Genomic DNA, 20158 nt, shown 5'->3' with positions numbered 1-20158 from the left:
CGTTGATTATTTTGCTCGGTGTCAAGGATAATCTACAACGTTGCAAATTGAATAGCTGCAACTAACAAAGAACACTAGAAAAAAGTAGAGACTATTCTTAGGCACGATCTTTATAAGCTCTGTACAAATCCAATTCTCGTAAAAGTAGCAACAATAAGAGCAAACAAAGAACGTTGGAAACGATTTGAATAAAAAATTAGACATGCGTATATGGACTTGTCAGTGTTTTGGTATTATCAGACTGGGATAGTGTTGAGGAAAGCTTGATAAACATACAGTCCGTAACAAAATAAGAACGTATATTCAGTATTCCTGCGTCTTATTCGAGATAACCAAAAAGAAAAATGAGATTATACTTTAAGGATAGAAGGGCGTGCGATTACATATAAACAGCCTGAAAAAACTTGGCAGCAAAAATAAAACAAACTTTCTTTAGACTTTAAAGAATCAGGTCGCATATGAATTTAACCTAAAATTTTATAAACAATTCCGGGTCAGTGTAACCAATTTTTTTAATCGTTGACTTTTTCGAAAATCACTTGTGGGATATGGAGATAGGGAAGTTTTTTATGTATACCTAAAAATGTACAATTTAAAAGAATTGTTTATGGTTCTTGTCGCTTTTTATGTCAAATTTTCTGTGCTGTTTTCATAAGAGTGCGTCTTGATATCTGCCTAAAGTCTACATAATACGCTAGGACAGTTTAGTGTTCGTAAGTAGGTTATCGACTTCGCCCACTTTTTTCTTTTCTTTTTTTTTTTTTTTAAAGATAGTATCGCCGAAGATCCTATACAAAAATGTATTTTTTAAATTTCAACTAATGTGGTTGTTTCCTCGAACGTAAAACTCTAACTAAAATACACTGTATTGCGCTTTGGGCTTGGATCAAACTGGATCTTTTTCAAAGACGGTACTATATCGTGTGGTCTGCATTTGCACCGTACGTCATTAGAATAGAAATGTCAAACTCCTACAAGGGTTTTTTTTTAATTTATTTTATTAGCCCCTCCCCCCTAAGCCCACATATTCTAGAACTCCATTAACCAGAGTATTTGTGTCAGTTTGGATAAAAGTGGTCAAATAATATCGTGTGATCTCTGCTCGTGTCGAAGATCCATACATGGGATATATTGTAATATAAATTCATGTTTGTCTCTGTTGATTTGCTTTCCCACGGGCATGGGGGCAGAGGTAGACATCAGATCGGTGTGTAATGTGTGAAAACCTCAGCTCCCCAAAAGTATTGCTGCAAAAATCAAAATTATCGCAGTCTGAACGGATGATCGAGCACAGAAAATATAAAGTGCAGTATCAGAACAGATACTACACTTTGAAATTTTTTTATTTTTGAAAAATACAAAAATTAGGCACTAGGCCATTCTAAAGTGTTAAGGAGGGGGATCTATGGTCATTCTTGTTGTACAAGTTTACACACACAGACCCAACACGTTGTAGCAGAGTACGTCTAAACAACAGGACAAGTGATGACTCAACTTTTTTTTTTTTTTAAACATTTATTCCCGGGTGCTTTCCCGAATAAAACTTGATCGTGCTTTTTTTCTGACTTCTCGAATGTTCTCCACGAACGTGACAGTCTTTAACTCTCTCTCTCTCTCTCTCTCTCTCTCTCTCTCTCTCTCTCTCTCTCATTTTGCTACAGCTGAAATACGCGCGTCCGCGCTGTTGCATTGTCACTGTACCTTATGTATCATTTTCCTAGCTATTCTTCAATCACCAATACTGCATTCACGTCATAGGTAGGTATGGCACTAATCTTCGACATCCATAACTAAAAATGCAAGTAAGAGCTAGTAAAATGAAATCAATTGATCTTAATTTTTACTCTATATCGGAGTATGGTCATTTTTTAAATCGCATATAAACATTTTACACTTCATAAAATTGGCGAAATTTGATTTGAACATCGCAAAATGACAAAACCTTTCAAAAATGAAAAAAAAATAAAATAACAATGGCGGCAAGTATTTCGTAAATACAAGAAAACCCACCAAATTAAACATTAAAAATCTAGGAAAAAAGCTTAGTACAAATATATATTATACCTTAATGTTTTGATTCATTACTCAAGTGAAATATAACAGTAAGTCTTACCTTTTGAATTGAAATATGATGAAATAAACACTTAATTTTTATAGATAAAAAAAAAATGTCGCATCGGAAACGCATAAAACTGACAATAGTTACCTTTCGCTGACTACGGTAGCAGCTAACTAAACATTACCTGATTTGTTAACAAATCAATAAAACGTATTGAAATGCGTTAATTTACATGAAGGAAATTATTTTTTTTTATTCTAGGAAACATCAATTAATTCCTATAATTAAGAATTATTTAAATTCTAAATCCTTCAATTAAGATACCGCGCTAAAATGTCATTATTTAGAAACTCCTTAACATGGAAGGGTGTTCCATTGTTTGGTAACTATTCTCTACTTTGACCTATTATATAGTCATATAAACGTTTAAAAGCGAAAATTAACCAACATACTGGTAGAAACCCACCGATAAATGACGCGGTTACTATGCACTACTTTTATTGCCCCCCCCCCTGATTTATCGGAGAGCGACCTGGGTTTTCAGTGTCGTCCGTTATATCATATATATAATTACAATAAGTTTACCAAAGTAATCAAAATGGTAAACTTAAAATATATTATAAATATTAAAGAGTTAATATTTACAAGTAAAGTAATCTCAACCAGATGTAAAAGCTCAATAAAACCGAAAAGGAAATAGAGCTTATAATATGAACAAATGATTAATAAAACATGTTAAAAGGCATCTTGAAAAAGAGTTAAAAACATATTTAATTTTAAAAAAGGAAGCACAAGATAAGTGGATAGTCCTTAATCCGCGGAGTTTCGAAGAAATACTCTCCTTCTCATCAGAGGGCAGGAATTAGCAAAATTCAAGATGTCTTTTAACATGTTTTATTAATCATTTGTTCATATATATATATATATATATATATATATTGATTAACTGGCGTGTTTACTCGTTTTATTTATTATTGTTGTTTCACCCCAAACAAGGCACAGTGCCACTTTATCGTAAGGGGTTACTATTCGGGTCCAAATTTACAGTGACACCATGTAGAGAGTTGGGCAGAAAGATATTTGTTCACATTACACTTTAATTCTGCATGTCAGTACAGTCAAAAAAGCAGGTACCCGGGAAAGTTCGAGGAAAGAAAATGTTTGAGCCGAAGGCTTTACAGCATCTATGGATCTTTACAGTGTGGGCGTGGGATTTTGCTGCTTGAGGAGTTTGTCAAGAGTATCTACGTCGAGGGTAGGGGGTACAAGTGCTTTGAGTTCGTCAGAAAACATTCCATTAAAATACTTTTAAAACAGGCACAGAGATGCTACACTTCGGCGATGGCACGGGAGTTAGAATTTGGTTGCTTGTGCGGGACCTATTAAGTTGGTGCTTCTATTTTTATTGTATTTTGTTTTATTAGACCTTATCTAGGAACGAGAGACTAGTGAAAGTTGCACCAGCTCAGATGCATGGGCGAATAGTGACTTTGTAAAGTTACAAGATACTCTCAGATGTGAGTAATCTTCTAGCACGGTAGAAAGAGCCCACTTTCTTCGCGGTCGCCCTAGCAATTACCCCAATGTATTTCTTCTAATTCATGTTCTTTGTGAATGTAAACTATAAGAGTTTGAACGAAGTACTTTCAGGTTGTATATCAGTTGCCATAGCAACCGGTGGTTGAGAAGGTTTCTTGTTATCAAACGAAAGCAACTTAGTCTTGGCAGCATCAAATGTTACCATTCATCCGTTTTATAACAACTTGTTTAGTTTAATATAGGTGTTTATATGTTTTCATAGATTGCAGTCAGAACTATTGTAATGTTATTTCAACTTTTTACATCGATTGTTCTCGCTATGTAGGTTTACTTTTCCTAACTAGTCTATGCGCATGAATGACAACTTGTACCGATATTGGAAAACGTTGGATCTTCCCGATCTATTGTTTAGCAGGTTATGTTAATCGCAAACCGTTAGGGCTGCTAGCGTTTTGTGAAGGCATAAGGCATCTATCGTGTATTGCAAACCATACATTTTCTCAGAAATTTTAATTTTACAACTACTGGCTAGTTCTCACTTTTTATCCGGCTGCTGGCATACAGTTTCTATGGGGAAGGGGTTATAATGTGGCCCAATGTGATTTAGTTGTATTTGGCGAGAGTAAAAAGGGGATGAATGTCCTTCGCGAAAATTCAGAAGACGCCAATTTCTGTGGAAACTTAATAGTTGGTATTAGACTTTAATTAACATCCATAATTTTCGTTTTAAAAATTCGGTACTTCTGCATTTACCGACACCCGATTTCCACGAAGTTTGCTCGGGCTTGCTCGGCAGCTGACGGAAATAACCAGGAAAAGTCAACCGAGCGTTCCTCAATTTTTAACGAACGTGTTGTGTCTTTTATCTAATACGAATCTATAAAGGCTACTTTTTTAATGTAAATTGAAAAGAAATAAAAAATTTTAAAATTTTTAATCACGCAACTTAGAGTAAGGGGTGAGTTAGATAAATGTTTGTAATTTTATTTATTGTATTTCCATGTTTTTCCTGTTTATCATAAATTTCTCTTAGCAGTTTAATATTTCGCGATCGGCCACTTGTTATTCCCATCAGTGATGGAGCACACTCCAGAAACTTCGTGGAAATCGCGGGTCGGTAAATGTAAAAGTACCGAAAATTCAATCATATTAGATTCGCATTAAATTTTAACCCTAGTCAAAAGAAAAGTGGAATTGATAACATCTTTCTTAATTGATGTGCACTAATAAGCCATTGATTAGGAATAATTTTATGAAATTCACTTTTTAAGTCTTAAATTTTGGACATTTTCTAGAATCAAAATCATATAATCCATTTTGGTCAAAATTGTAATAAGGATTCTGGCCATAAGGTTCAATGATATTATATTTTAATGTTTATATTTTAATCTTCGTAAGGCAATATAAAATAAGCGCAAAGTGTTCTGTTCGAGGAATCCACTTTACCCGGTCTAGAACAAACAAATAGTGGGAAGCCAGAATACAAGAACCACAATGGATAACATTGGTCAAAAACAAATTTGTTGTCTGCCTTTTTCCCCAGCTGATTTGTGCTGAATCTGATGTGCTGAATCCAGAAATCACATTGTTTTTGCTCAGTAAGGTCAGGTTTTTGAGATATGGCCACATGTCGCTTTTACGTTTTTGTTCACATGTATGTATGTGTGGAGCATTTTAGAAGTTGGTGAAGTAAAGTGCTGTGTGGAATACGTTTTTTTTATTTGTTTTTTTTTTTACTTATGGACTGGGTTAACTTTTAAAAGTGTGACTCTCCGTCTTTAATTTAATTTTCTATTTTTTAATTTTAATTTGTTGCGTGTGAAATCTGGCAATCCTGTTTGTTTATTACCATGACAACGTGTTCATTGATGCGTTTGCTTTTTGTGTGTATTCTTACCTTCTGTGTGCCTATTTTTGTTTTGCAGGTGAATGAGATGGCTTCGTTCTGATGATCGTGCAGAAATAAGGTTGACGTGTTCTGCTACATATGTGGAAACTACAGCATTACTCCTAATAGGAAACCAGTTACAAGTTTCATAAGGCGGGTTTACCATGTTATTTTTTGGTATTAAACTTGGTGACCAGAATAAAGTTTGGGCGCCACATAAATCTTCTCTCTGACAGTGCTGGCATCACCTCCTTCCGCAACAGGCATAAAGAATACCTCCGTTTTTTTTTGTTTTGTTTTGTTTTTGTTTTTTTAAGAAAAGGACTTAGTGTACTGTGCAGATGTTGCGCAGCTTCCGCTCAAGTTTGGAGTGTCACAGTATGAATCCAAAGATTGGAGACTGTTCATTAACAGCAGCAATCGATCACTGGAATGTGTTCTGTTACACAACGGCAACAAGTTTATCTCTGTACCCATCACTCACTCGACTAAACTGAAAAAGAAGTATGAAACGGTGAAGTATATGCTGGAGAAAATTGGTTATGATCAGCATATGGTTTATTAGTGTTGACCTGAAGATGGTGAACTTTTTGTTGGGACAACAGTCTGGTTTCACCAAGTATCCATGTTTTCTGTGCGTGTGGGATAGTAGGGACTGCTCAGCATTACACGAAGAAGAGCTGGCCTGTGTGGGAGGAACTGGTGCCTTACAAAGAAAAGAAACGTCATCAATGACCCTCTGCTGGACAGAGACAGAATACTCTTCCCAGAGTTGCATATTAAGCTCCGCTTGATCAAGCAGTTTACCAAGGCTCTCGACGCGTAGAGTGACCGCTTCACTTGTGCCAGGCTTTTCCAGGATTAACCATAGAAAAGTTGAAAGCTGGTATCTTTGGCTGTCCTCAGATCCGTCAACTCATTAGAGATCCAGAGTTCGATAACTCAATGAACAAAGTAGAACTGGAAGTGTGGAAGGTATTTGTTCTGGTAGTGAAGAACTTCCTTGATAACAATAAGGCCAGAAATTACGCAGAACTTGCCAACAAGATGCTGAATGTTTTCAGAACCCTGAGCTGCAACATGAGTATTAAGATGCACTACCTATTTTCATATATGGACCGGCTTCTTGAGAACTTTGGTTCAATGAGGTACGAGCAGAGGGAGAGATTCAATCAGGACATTAAAGAAATGGAGATCAGGTATCAGGATCGCTGGGACGCAGTCATGATGGCTGACTACTGTTGGACTCTGAAGAGAGACTTCCCTGCCGCTAAGCATTCCAGGAGTTCGAAGAAGCGGAAGTTCAAGCTCTGAAGTTTTAACAATGGTGACGCAACAGGAAATTTACGTCTACTTACCTTTATCAATGTCCACCATTCAGTTTACAGTAATCGATGTTTCCATCAGGTAATCAATATATATTGTTGGACAAACATTTTTTTCTTAAAAACCTTACTTGGGATGATGTAGGATTATGTGTATTGATAAACATGAGCTAATAATGCCATAAAAATGTAATCAATTTTGTCACACAGTCTGATTTTTTTTTCCAAATCAACTTAGCATACAAACCTGGCCTGATGAAGAGAAACGGATGCTATTTCTTGATTCAGCAGTGCAAAAATACCCTAAATCACTTGTAGAAATCTAGACTACATTCAAAAAGTAAAAACCTGTTGTTCAGTATAAGTAACCATTCCGTTAACCGTTATATTGATTGGAAAAGCATGAAAATTATGGACAATTGTTCAGAATACTGCATCTATATAACCAGCTCAATAGAAAAGGAATGAAATCTTCCAGTGCTAAAGTAGAGTAAATAGGAAGTAAACTAAATAAATCCATGATCATTTACATGTGTTCCAAGAATTCAAACAACAGCAACTTCAATTGATGTACGATCGTTTCAGAGACGATATCAACTTTATTAATTTTTTTTTATACTTATGCATTGCATTTATTTTGCTACTTATGCATTGTACGACCTGCGATCTCTACTAAGTTGGCTAGTGCTCACTAAGCAGCTGACGGAAATAACCGGAAAAGGTCGATCGAGGATTTCTCAATTTTTAAAACGCTACGAAAAAAAAACATTTATCTAACCCCAAAACCTAGTCCTAAACTCCAACCCTAAGCCTAACCCTCACCTGCGCGATTAAAATTGAATTTTTATTTCTTCCAATTTGTGGAAAAAGTCGCCTGCTTAGATTCGTATTAACATCGGGATCGGCTTTTTTCGGTTATTGACGTCAGCTGCAGGGAGAACACAAGTAACTTCGTGGAAATCGCGGGTCGTACAATGAATGCATAAGCACCACAATTTTTATCAGGACCATACTGCGTATTGAACTACGAACGTTGTAGTTAGATTTTTTTCATGGCCAGCTACAACGTTTATAGCTCAATTCGTACAATAGTGCTGATAAAAAAATGGTGCTAGTGCACTTATTGATCCGCGCTATTTTTTAAATAGCATTTTCAAGTTTAATTAAAGTTTTACGATATCTGTTTTTATTAAATTATTAGGTTGAAGTACAGAATAGGTACACAACACTTCCGGTCCCCATGTTAAGAATAGTTTTCGAAATAATAATGTTATTATTTTAGCACGGATCAATAAGTGCATGAGTACTAAAAAATGAGTTACCCCCATCGATTCGGTGTATAACGCAACTGATTGTGTTTCTTCTTATTTAAATGGTAATTGGTGTCAATCCTCCTCTTTTAAGCTGCTAATGAGATTGTGTGTTAGAGTTAAAGAGCCCAATATATTTTCAGATAGAATTTCATAACAACGATAAATAATAAATGTTTACTCATGTGGACATTTTACTGCATATGTACATTGTCGTTCAGGAATGTGATAAATCACTTATGAAGATTTTATAGTCCACTAAACTACAGTAAAGTGGCCATATAAGTCATTTTTTGCATATATTTATTTCGGTAAAAGTGTAGAATAGTTAACAGTCGAGAAATGGTAAACAAAAAAAAATGCAGCCTAGAATGTAATTTTGTAGTGACTTGTATATTTTTAACATGCTGAAAATGTTTTTAAGCTTTATTTTTGTTTTTGATCTTAATTCAAAATTCTATTTTACAAACTGTCATTACGATCCCCGAGTAAAAATGGCGGTTGTTGTCTAACTGTTGGCAGAAATGGTAAGAAAAATTGACGTATCGTATCACTAACCCTAAGTCAGGCGACTTGCACTCGGACTTAAGGTTAGTAGTACGGTAAGTTTGTGTTTTGGGATTTTTTTTTTTTTTTTTTTGCTATTTATCATGCATAAACCTTAAAACAGTGACTAGTTTTATCGTCTATCATAAAGATAGTTTTAAACGAAATAAGATTTTCAAATAAAAATCTAAAAAAAAAAAAACAGTTTCAGCACATTAAAAGTATAAAGTTAATCGATTATGAAATACTACTGCGTTTGATATAAATCAGTTGTTGTTTTTTACGATTTCTAGATTGTTAACTATTCTGTATGCTTACCATTAATATGTTTATATAGTGAGCACCCGCTTTTATTCCATCTTCGCTTCATTTTGTATTAATAGCTCATTTTCATAAAATTGCCGATCTATTTGACGATACATTTGGGCAGTCATTTCGCCAGTCAATAACTTCTTCAAAAATGAACACGGTGGTTTGCCCATGCGATTAATCAAGTTACTGTTTTCCTGTTTATGGTCGACGAGTACTTCATCTTGCCTATCGCAATTTTCGGTAGGGATAATGCCCCGGAGGTATTTTTCCAGTTCCCCCATTTCTGATTTTTCATCTTTTGCTTGCACTGATGGTTTTTGCGTTGGGGCCATTTCTTGTCGAAGATGGGGGAGGCCGTGACTTTTTAAGCTCCGGTCAATTGGAGACTGGGAATCACAATGGTCTTGAATTGTCACCGGGAGACAAGATGGAGAGGAAAACGAGTCTGTGGAAGAATGGTGTTCCATTGCAAGAATTTTGTACAAGATGGCGGGTTGTACATCAGTTTTGTCGGTATCTATGATAGAGAATTTTGGTATTTTTCTTTTGAGACATCCAGAGGTTGTCAGAATCATTGGAATTAGAATTATTATTATTATTCGCAGACTTCTGCAATGGTGGTTCTATTAAAACGGGTTTTTCTTCTATCGATGATTTCAGATAAGGAAACTCAGCGTACGACAAAAAGCAACTCCTTCTTGGCGACTTTTCTTCTTTCGAAGTTGCTAATTCTCGTCCGACTGGGTTTAAATCGTTAACTAACGGACGTTTAACGGGAATTTGTTTATCGTGAAAATTGTTAAAACGATTGTTCCGTTATTTTTCTCCTTTGTGCCGGTTTTAGATATATTTATTTCTTTATGGCTGTCTGGTATTTGAACTCTGTAAGAGTGGTCTTTGGCAATTACACTTTTGACGTAATCTTCATTTGGAAACATCCGTGTTGCCATGAATCGAACTTTATCGATATGAGCAAAATCAATGCCCTTGGAAATTTCAGAGTCATAGAAATACGAACCCATTACTACTGTATCGCTTTTAGTGGCGAAAGGAAGATCTGGTTCATCAATGTCTAACCATTTCTCCCCATTAAATCTTTTCGAATCGCCCATATCCATTGCAATGTCTTTCTGGTTCGAAAACTTCATTTCTTCAGAGCTTTTTAATAGTTGTCTCCCGTCCTCTACAGAGTGAGTTTCCCTAGCGCTGCTTTTAAAAGTGACTATATTTTGTGGATCGTTGTAGTCACGAAAATGACAGACATTTTTATTTTGACTTATCCCAGATATCACCTGGTCACCATAACCACAAAGGTTTTCAAAAGAATGTAAACATAACGACTCTTGTGAATATTCGCTAGGTTCGTTTATGTTTTTGTCGACCATTTTATCAGGGTTTTCATGCGTAATATCTGTACTTTTTCCACATTTGTAAACTTCACGCTTATGGCTTTCTGATATCAACCATGAATGTGCATCTGTTAACTGACGGTCAGTCTCACCATCTTTGCGTTTGTTACTGATTTTATCTGTGACTCCACCAATGTCCGTTATTTTTATTTTTGAACGGTTTGCTTCAAGAGATGCGTTGTCGTTTCCACGAGTATCACGACAGTCAGCGCTGATATTGTTTGATTCGTTAATGCACATGTTTTCATCATCGTCTATTTTTAGATTACTTTCTGCATCTGCCGGTAAATTCCCCGCGGCATAGATGGAGCTTCCGTAAGACGTGATATCAAGTAAATTCGACAAATCGACAAAGCTATTCTCGTGGGCACTGTCATTATTATAGCAGTCACTTCCGGCAGCGCCTTTCTCCTTACCGATACCACCGCCACATTCGATAAACTCGTCTTCGTCAGAAGAAGTGAATGCATTCGAATAACTTTTCGTAAATCTCTCACTCTCAAAGGCGTAATTATGATTTAAAACTCTATCCACGTGGCTCTCCAAGAAAGCCGACATTTTCATTGGGTATTTATCAATTGAACCCTTCCCACTTTCACTTGAAGAAATGGAAGATAGGCTCTCGGTGCTTTCAGTGTCAGGTCGAAGCTCACCTTCGATAAAGTTCGGTGTATACGTGTCATGGTTTAAAGATTCAAAGTCCACTGTGAATATATCGGTATTATTAAATAGATCACCAACGTCTAAAATGTTCGAATCTGTTGGGGGCAGATTCTCGGGCTTGATGAAGGTGGATTTATCTGAGTTGAGTCTGTCATCGGTAAAAATCAACTGGTCAATCAATGATTCTAGTTTTGTGCTTTCGTCGCTGTCCAAGTCGACAAACGATTCCTCGCTGAACGCCGAATCTGTTGAACTTGTTCTGTAACGCGTTTCAAGTTTTCCGTTTCGGTATTTTCCGACTCTTCTGTGCGTGCCTACTCTAGACATCGGCATGTTCGCTAATTTCTCAGAATCAACGAAACATTCAGCATTTTCCTCGGCCAGTGCGGTTGGAGTAAAATCATCCAAATAAGAATCTACTTTTTTATCTCGGATTATTTTTATGTCGCGCGACTTTTCGCTTAGTTTCCAAGCGTTTTTCGTATTAGCCGAAAAATCTCTCGGTTGTGCGAGAAGCGTTTTAGCCGTCATGTTAGGATTGTTAAGTTTAATATTTAAAGAGTTACTTCCCTTTATTTGCGCTCGTGAAAAGAACACAGAGAATGCAAAAGAAATTAAGAATCTTCCATTGTATTCCTTTGCTTCTGATATTTTCGTTCTATCTGTAAAAAAATAGATAAGAAACATGAGAACCCTAAGAATAAATTATTTAACAAAAATAAAACAATAAAATACAGTTATATATATATATATATATATATATATATATATATATATATATATATATATATATATATATATATATATATATGCATAAAAATGGTAAGTGTTATAATAACAAAAAAATTTTCGATATTTGTAAGGAATGAATTATTGAATCAGACCCGGAAATTGCCGAAGCGGTTTACGATTAGAAAACCACATTCCTATAGTACGTATATATTTTTTCAACTTTATTTTTTAGGGAAGACGCTAAAATATTTTAAATCCTAATCCAACACTAACCTAAATCTTCGCATGCCTATTATCGTCTGCCCTTTAACAGTTTTTTTCGTGGTTTCCAAATCGTAAATTGCTACGTTTATCTACAGAGCTGATTCGATATTTTCCATCAATGTTCGGAACTGGCTCCATATGAACTGAAATTCTGTTGACATCCATTCCTTCCAAGTACCAAACAGTTTTAACACGAATATATTCACCTAGATTCAATGACAAAAATAATATATGCATATATATTTAATAAAACAAATCCAAATTAACTGATGGTTACGTCATTATCACGTAATCAAGAAAGAAAGAAATTTATATATTTACTTAAAAATCGATGATATGATAACATTTGAAAGTGTAATTACCAAACGCAGTGTTAGCTCATAATGGATAAATGGTAGTTACCAATATGAGTGTGACGTCACAAATAATGTCTGATACGCTTATTTGAAAGCACCAGCCGCCGTAATTTGCAAGTTTCTCTTAAAGTAGTAGCAACAATATATGCTAGCTGCTACTACTATATCTACCAATATCAAAGTTAAAAATTACTTATTTAATAATATAGTAAGCCACTCGTGACCTGTTGGGTCAGTATTTTTTATGTATATCAATAGATACTTATGAAAAAATGTTTGCAATTGCCTAAAAATATTTTTTTGCAATTGTCTAAATATATTTTTACTAAGTAATGCCTAAATGAATCTTGCTTTCCTGCCTGCTAGAAAACTGCTTCTGTGGTACTAGTTTTAAAGAATTCTGGCGAAAGAACTGGCCCAGCAAATTATCGCCCCATTAGCCTTCTCCCACTTTTCGCCAAAATATTTGAGTCCATAATTAACCAAGCTCTACTATATGCTAAACTTCTGACAGACCAACAATATGGATTTAGGCAAGCACGTTCGACAGCAGACATCTTAACTGTAATCTCTGAACGTATATACAATTCACTAGACAAAGCAGCGGAGGGTAGAGCGGTAGCTCTAGATATATCTAAGGCTTTTGACAGGGTATGGCATGAAGGTCTTCTCAGGAAAATCAGATCATACGGTATTACTGGAAGAATACTTAACATAATTAATTCCTTCTTAGATAAGAGATTTTTTAATGTGGTGATGCCTATGTTAAAAAAAAAAAAGAGAAGAATTTAGGTTGTCCTCGACGGTCGTACATCTAAACAATATGATATAAATCCTTTATTATTCCTAATATTCATGAATGACCTCCCTGACAAAATTGTATGTGAGATGAGTATATATGCTGATGACACGATAGGAAAACAAATGAACACATAGCTAAAGAAATGGCAGAAACACAAAAGGATGACCTCCGATCTGTAGTGGAATGGGGGACAAAAATGGATGGTCACATTCAATGCTGCCAAGACTAAACTTATTTCATTCAATAATTACAAGAAACCTTCTCTACCACCAATAGCAATGGCCAAAGACTCTTTATTTGAAAGTACATCTTTTAAACTACTCGGCATAACGTTCACAGGTAACATGAGTTGGAACAATTACATTGCGAGGACTGCTGCGAAGAAGGTCGGTTCTCTCTACCGTGCTACAAAGCTAATAAAGCCCGAAAGTATCCTGTACCTCTATAAGGCCACCATTCGCCCATGTATGGAGTATTGCTGTCACATTTGGGCTGGTGCATCTGCTACTAGACTCTCGCTCCTAGACAAGGTTCAGAAGAATCGCCTGATAGATCCTAAACTGTCATCTAAGCTTCAGCCTCTGTCCCATCGACGAAATGTTGCATCCCTCTGTCTGTTCTACAAGTACTTTAACGGTGAATGCTCCGATGAACTGCAAACACTTGCGCCCCCTCGACGTAAATACCACAGACAAACCCGACAAGCAGCTAAATCCCACCCCTTCACGGTAGAGATCACTAGATGTAAGAGAGCCTTCTACTCCAGTAGTTTCTTCCCCCAGAATAACTAGACTTTGGAATTCCCTTCCGGATCCCTGCTTCGCCAACTGCACTGACATGCAGAAGTTTAAGTGTAACGTAAACCGACATCTTGCTGCCCAACTCCCTAATAGTAACCCTGTAGCTTATGTCCCTGATAGTAGCCCCCTACATCAAAGTGGCAATGTGCTTTGTTTTGGGGTGAAAATGTAATTTTTTAAAAAAGTAAATCAATATTGTGCTAACTGCTGAACATCAATGAAATACATCTGAATGAACTTAGCTTACGGGTATGGCTTGGGAATCAATTAGTATTTACCTACTTTCTATCATAGTAAGATGTTGAAAGGTGGAGATTAAAAAAAGTCAGCGCCCAAGAGGTAGAGAACTCTTGCCTAAAAATAAAACATGCCTGAACAGCGCCGTCAGTATTATCGACTAACCTCTTCTCAAGGTGGGAGGAGTTAAAGCCCGTGAGTCTGGATCTCCTAAAACTAAAGAGAATCAGACCTCAGTCCGACAGAAGAAAAATGGCACCTAATTCAAATGAACATTTTGTCGCACTAATTGTCGTAGACGTATCCTCAACTTGGTATTAAAAAAACACACACACAACCAACCGTCGTTCGGGCCAAGATCACAATGTAGTATCTGTTCTGGTGCTACACTTCATCTTTTCTGTCTTCGGTCAGTGGAGGATAAATCCTTCATGATTGAAGCAATTTTTATTTTGTTCCTATCCAGATCGCCACTTTTGGGGGAGCTGGATTTTTCCCACATTAAAAACCGACCTTGTGTCTAACTCTACCCTCGCGGGGAGGAAAGTAAATAGGAACAATTATTCGTTTATATATGTTTAAAGTTGAAAGTGGATGACGTCATAAATGCTGAAAGATTGTTTAATATATCAGGTTGATATGCCGTTAACCCTTGTCAATGGCAGATGGGTGACCATTTCATAATACCAGACAACACTTCCCTTCAATCTAATACCGTTAAAATTATTTCGCCTAAGCGAGATAGACATGCGACTGGAGACTGTTAGATGTTCCCTAGAAACTTTCTCCTTCAGATGTGCCGGTTGTCTGAGGTGCTTAAATGTGCGTGCCGAACAAGTACAGGAATGATTGCTTAATGACGTCATTCATGTTCCTTCCTCTGTCCATTCCCCTCTCTCACCCCCCCTCTCTCTCTCTCTCTCTCTCTCTCTCTCTCTCCTAATTATTTATATCATTCGCCTCTTACTAGTTATTTTATTATTCGGCCTTTATTTACATTATTCACTTTTTGTGACGTCATACAGTGTTAACTGTAACAAGATACAAAAACCCACGGACCTTTAGCCGTATATTGGATCTTAAATGAGGATTGTATTAATTTCAATCTTTAAATTATCACATATTAAAATATCAAATATATTAAGTTTGGAATTAAGAAGATATTGGTTTGCAAGCAGAATCGGTGGAAATTCTATGGAACGAGAAATATATTTAATCAACAAATCTGCTTCGATAAAGTTTATATTTTTCTCGATAGCGCAAAAAATATCTTGGAAAAAAAAAACAATAACATGCAACAAATATGATTTTATAAACATTTCTATGAAAATAGTGTCCATTGTATTTTAAATATAGAACTGACCCAAATGAGATAAATTAATAAGTACTAATAAATACTCATAAAGTAATATTGTGCTACATAGTTCAATACAAATAATAAACTCACATCGTAAGAAACAATCATTTTTACTCCTTCAATCCAGCACCTATTCACAGACAATGTTCTTCTTTTTTGCATTGTTTGTTTCGAATATTCGTTTTTTTATACATAACGTTTCAGAGTACTTTCTTTGATAAAGAACTGCTGTTCGTCAAAATTACTTCTAGTGCCTTTCTCGTACAATTACAACAATGATTGTATACCATTATATATTATTATAATGATATCCGAAAACAGAACTACACCAAAGGGAGAGCACTCTCATATTCTTATCCAGTGATGCTAGATTGAATTTTTAAAACCAAATTTAGCGAATTTGGCCATTGGCCTTCAAAATTGTTTTTGGCCTTTTTCAACGCGTAAAGGGAAATGTTTCGTTTTCTTCTGAATAACAGAAATCGTTGGACATTTGCCAGTTTTAGCGCCATTGAAGAGAAAAGAAAACACACAGACTGCTGAAATAGATTATTGTATTTATTACAAAAGAAATCCAGCACAGTAATTTATGCCAATCTTTTAAGACTGGGACTTTTATCAGTTCGTTTTGTTTTGTTAAATAATTTAAGACCTTCTTTTGTGTTTACATGATTTTATTTTTAAACTAGAGAAAATGAAAATTTTATGAGTAATGTCCATGCTACAGCCAGTTTTTACAATTGTTTTGCAAGTTACACTGAATGGGCATCATTCATTACACATTCAAAGGAACGTAAGCATCAGTAGCAGCTGACTGAAGTATTAGTGTTTTTGTAGGCAACGCTTTAACTGTTTTTTTTTTGTTTTGTTTATTTTTCACGTGAATTTAATTATTAATGATATAGTTGGGAACTTTGTAAAGCAATCTGGTCTACTGTGTTGTTGTTTCTTTTAATGAAGTTTTCCCGCCACTAATGGAAAAATGAGTTTTGCCAATAAAAAAACACATATATGCCAATCACTCATGTGCAGTATGCTCACATGTCCATGACCTACTTTTGTGTTTCGAGTCTAGACATAGATCGAGTTAGAGTTAGGTTAGGGTTAAACTTAGATTATAATTAAGGTTAGTCTGTACAAAATGCAGAATAAACTCCACTGTGGAACGCATCGCGGAATTGTGGACAGCTACTTGTGTTAGTTTATATGAAGGTAGACATACAAGGGAAACAATCGCTCATGAAAATACTCAATGCACATGAATTTGATGAATCGAAGCGGAACCCACTCTAATTGGGTTGAGTCGATTTATTCCGAAGGAGGGAGTTGCATGGAAATATCACATTCGTAAGCGGTTCCTAGTCGCTTGTATATCGCCGTTAATGGAGATGATGACGCTTGGGATTGTTCAGTTCTTTAGGGAGGTGTCTACGTCCTCCTACATACAGCGCCTGGTATTTGCAAATGATCGCCTATCTGGTACTAGCCAAGCTCACCGTTGGTTAGCTTCGATTATCTTTATAATGACATAAATATATTCCGTTCTTATTGAGTAAGTAATATTTTTTATTACAGTCCGCATTTTGTCTGCTTTTTTTTGTTTGATTGTTTTGTTTTGTTTTTTAGGAGAGGACGTTCCTACAAAATTTACGTTTTGTTTCACAATATTAAGAAAATATGTTTTTGTGTAAGTAAATTAAGCTTTTATTTAAATATGTATGTGTATGCTTGTAATGGGAAATGTATTTCTTTATTTTGCTAAGTGTAACTGTTTGATTGCTAGGAAAAATTATGCCAAGCATCAAGAGCATATAACTTGAAGTATTAGTGTTGTAATTTATATTTATTATAAAAGTAGTAGATAAGTTGGCAGTCAATTAAAAATGTAATTCGTTTTTTTTATGGCACAGAGACGTTAATTCTGAAATCCAAATATTATAAGTAACCTCCCTTATTAGAGATTATCTACATCGAATAAGAACTCTCCTGTCACTAAAATGATGCATAAAGCTTCGTAAGATTGTGGTCTCGTAGTTTTATTACGTACTAACTGTTCCGTACCCATTTTGCCCGAGACTCTTATTACTTTCATTTTGTTTTGTTTTTCTCTTGTTTTAAACTATGTCAGTATTTTTTCTTTTGTTTTATATTTTTTATTACATTTTCACCCCAAACAAGGCATGATGTCACTTTGATGTTTGGGGCTACTAACCTAAGTTGCAGGAGTATTATGTAGGGAGTTTAGCAGCAAGATATTTGTTCACATTACACTTGAACTTCTGCATGTCAGTACAGTTGGGAAGCAGGAAACCGGAAGAGAATTCCAAAGTCCTGCAGTTCTGGGGAAGAAACTATTAGAGTAAAAGGCTTTCTTACATCTAGGGATCTCAACTGTATACAGGTGGGACTCGTGCCTTGTCGGGTTTTTCGGAGGTATTTTCGTCGAAGGGGTATAAGAGCTTGTAGTTCGTCAGAGTATCCACCATTAAAATACTTGTAAAACAGGCCGAGGGATGCAATATTTCGTCGGTGGGACAAAGGCTGAAGTTAAGATAACAGTTTCAGGACCTATTAGGTTGGCGACTCTCTTTTAGACCCTGTCCAGGAGCGAGAGAATAGTAGCAGAGGCACCAGCCCAAATATGACAGCATACATTGGCGAATGGTAGCTTTGTAGAGATACATGATGCTTTCAGGCGTAAGTAAGTTTCTAGCACGATAGAGAGAACCCACGTTTTAAACTGTCGGTATTTTTTCTTTTGTCTAAAACAATGTCAATATTTTTTTTTTAACTATGTCGGTATTTTTTGTTGTTTTAAACTATGTCGGTATTTTTTCTTTTTTTTTTTTAACTATGTCGGTATTTTTCCAATATATTATTATTTTTGTTGCTTTTAAATGCAATTTTTAAGTTTATTTCATCACTGTATTATTTGGTCATTAATTAGATCTAATTGTTATAAAACTATAATTATTTGTTTTTAAGTTGATGTTTTTTGTAAAAAGTTACCGGGCGTAAAACGCTTCCAAAACATTCAATCTTTTAATACATTAGGATCTGCTCCGAATTTTAAGCTATTAGAAATAAGGGGCGGGGTCGATAGTTTTTTTTTTATTTCAGTATATTGTTAAAGGGTAACAAAACAATTTCAGGCCATTTTTGTCAACTAATAACAAATTACACAAATTTGTGACTTTGTACCGACCACTAGATAGGGCCGAAACAAATCTTCGGCAGAGACATTTTCGTAGGGATCAATATTTCAACGCCCACGTTTATCAGAACGCGTAATGTGATTCATTTATGAAAATGTATAATACATTATTGTATTGATTTTTAGCCGAGAGAAGATATATTTTCACTATATTTTATTTACTGTACCATTTTTGCGCCAAAAAGATCCATTCTCGTCTGCTCGTTCACATTTTGTAAACAAAAAATAAAAAATGGGAGGAGGAGGCCTGTGAGCAGGAGGAGAAGGAAGAGACAGAGATACTGTGAACGAAGGGTGGAAGAGGAAAGAGAAAAAAAATCTCATAGACGAGAAAGAGAGGAGAGAGAAAAGAGAGAGAACTAAACCGTATATAGAGAGATAGGCCGTATATATAGAGAGATAAACTGTATAGAGAAAGAGAGAGAGGGGACTGAAAAAAGTTGTCAACAGTCAGTGGAGCTTCGTGCTTCAAAGCGATAAGACGTAAGTCAGCGAAGATCGGAGTGGCGAAGCCAGCGAAAGGCAACGGCAGTGCGGCCGCGGCGTCGCGGAGGTAAATATCAACGACATCAGCTGACGTTGGCGGCGACGGTAAAAGTCTGTTTTGATCAGCGGTCAAAGTTAGAATATTGACTGAAGAAAAGAATGAACCCAGCGAAGGAAGTGTCAAAGGAGCAGTGAAATATTTACTATAAATCAAGGGCTTCGATGAGCTTCAGAAACAAATACTTGGAGCAATTAACACACACGCGCGTAATGAAACGTAAATAATCCAAAGGACACAAATATGAAAACTAACTTGCACGCGCGTAATCAAATGTAAACAATTTACAGGAAAGAAATATATATATATATATATAAAAAGAGACGAAAGAAAGGACACATTTCAAAGTACATTCAGTGAGTTTTTCAACCAAAACTTTAATCTCTCTTACATTTCTCTTACCCTAGAACCTGTATCTAATTGAGCAGACGATTTCTTGCTTTTATTGTGAATATTGACTGTAGATTATATATTTGTTATTTCATATTTATACTGTCACTGGAAAACAGGGCATAATGCAGAAGTGACCATTTCCCACCCCCTCTCTTTTTAAATTCATTTTGAATATATATCGGCCAGACGCCCCCACACCACCTCATTGCTATCTAGACATGCGACAACCAAATATCCACGTGTTAATTATAGAAGAAAGCAAGTTGGACACCTCGCCCCCTTCCTCTCACCCAGTGATTCGTCAAAAACACGTGCCAAGGTCACGAGGAGAAACCATCTAGAAACCCCACCTCCACCCCAAACGAAGCAGCGCTCAGAAAAAAAGAAGAGAAAAATCTCCTTTTTTTA

The 20158-nt window shown here is 35.8% G+C and overlaps 1 protein-coding gene across 8 annotated transcripts in view; it reads right to left on the bottom strand.

Moving 5' to 3' along the window:
* Positions 1–7371: 7371 nt before the first annotated feature.
* LOC145245933 (uncharacterized) overlaps positions 7372–20158 on the bottom strand; it is a 71268-nt gene continuing 58481 nt past the window's right edge. For 5 of the 8 annotated variants that reach the window (XM_080107684.1, XM_080107685.1, XM_080107689.1 and 2 more), the window contains one exon: positions 7372–11713. In XM_080107684.1, the coding sequence (XP_079963810.1) occupies positions 9738–11582 (1845 nt within the window). In that variant the 5' untranslated portion in view covers positions 11583–11713 and the 3' untranslated portion in view covers positions 7372–9737. The other 3 variants (XM_080107690.1, XM_080107683.1, XM_080107687.1) reach the window with 3 other exon arrangements.

Source organism: Euprymna scolopes, chromosome 23, assembly GCF_053919585.1.
Source record: "Euprymna scolopes isolate OS-2025 chromosome 23, ASM5391958v1, whole genome shotgun sequence".
Taxonomy (NCBI): Eukaryota; Metazoa; Mollusca; class Cephalopoda; order Sepiida; family Sepiolidae; genus Euprymna; species Euprymna scolopes.
This window is presented reverse-complemented; position numbering and strand designations above follow the sequence as displayed.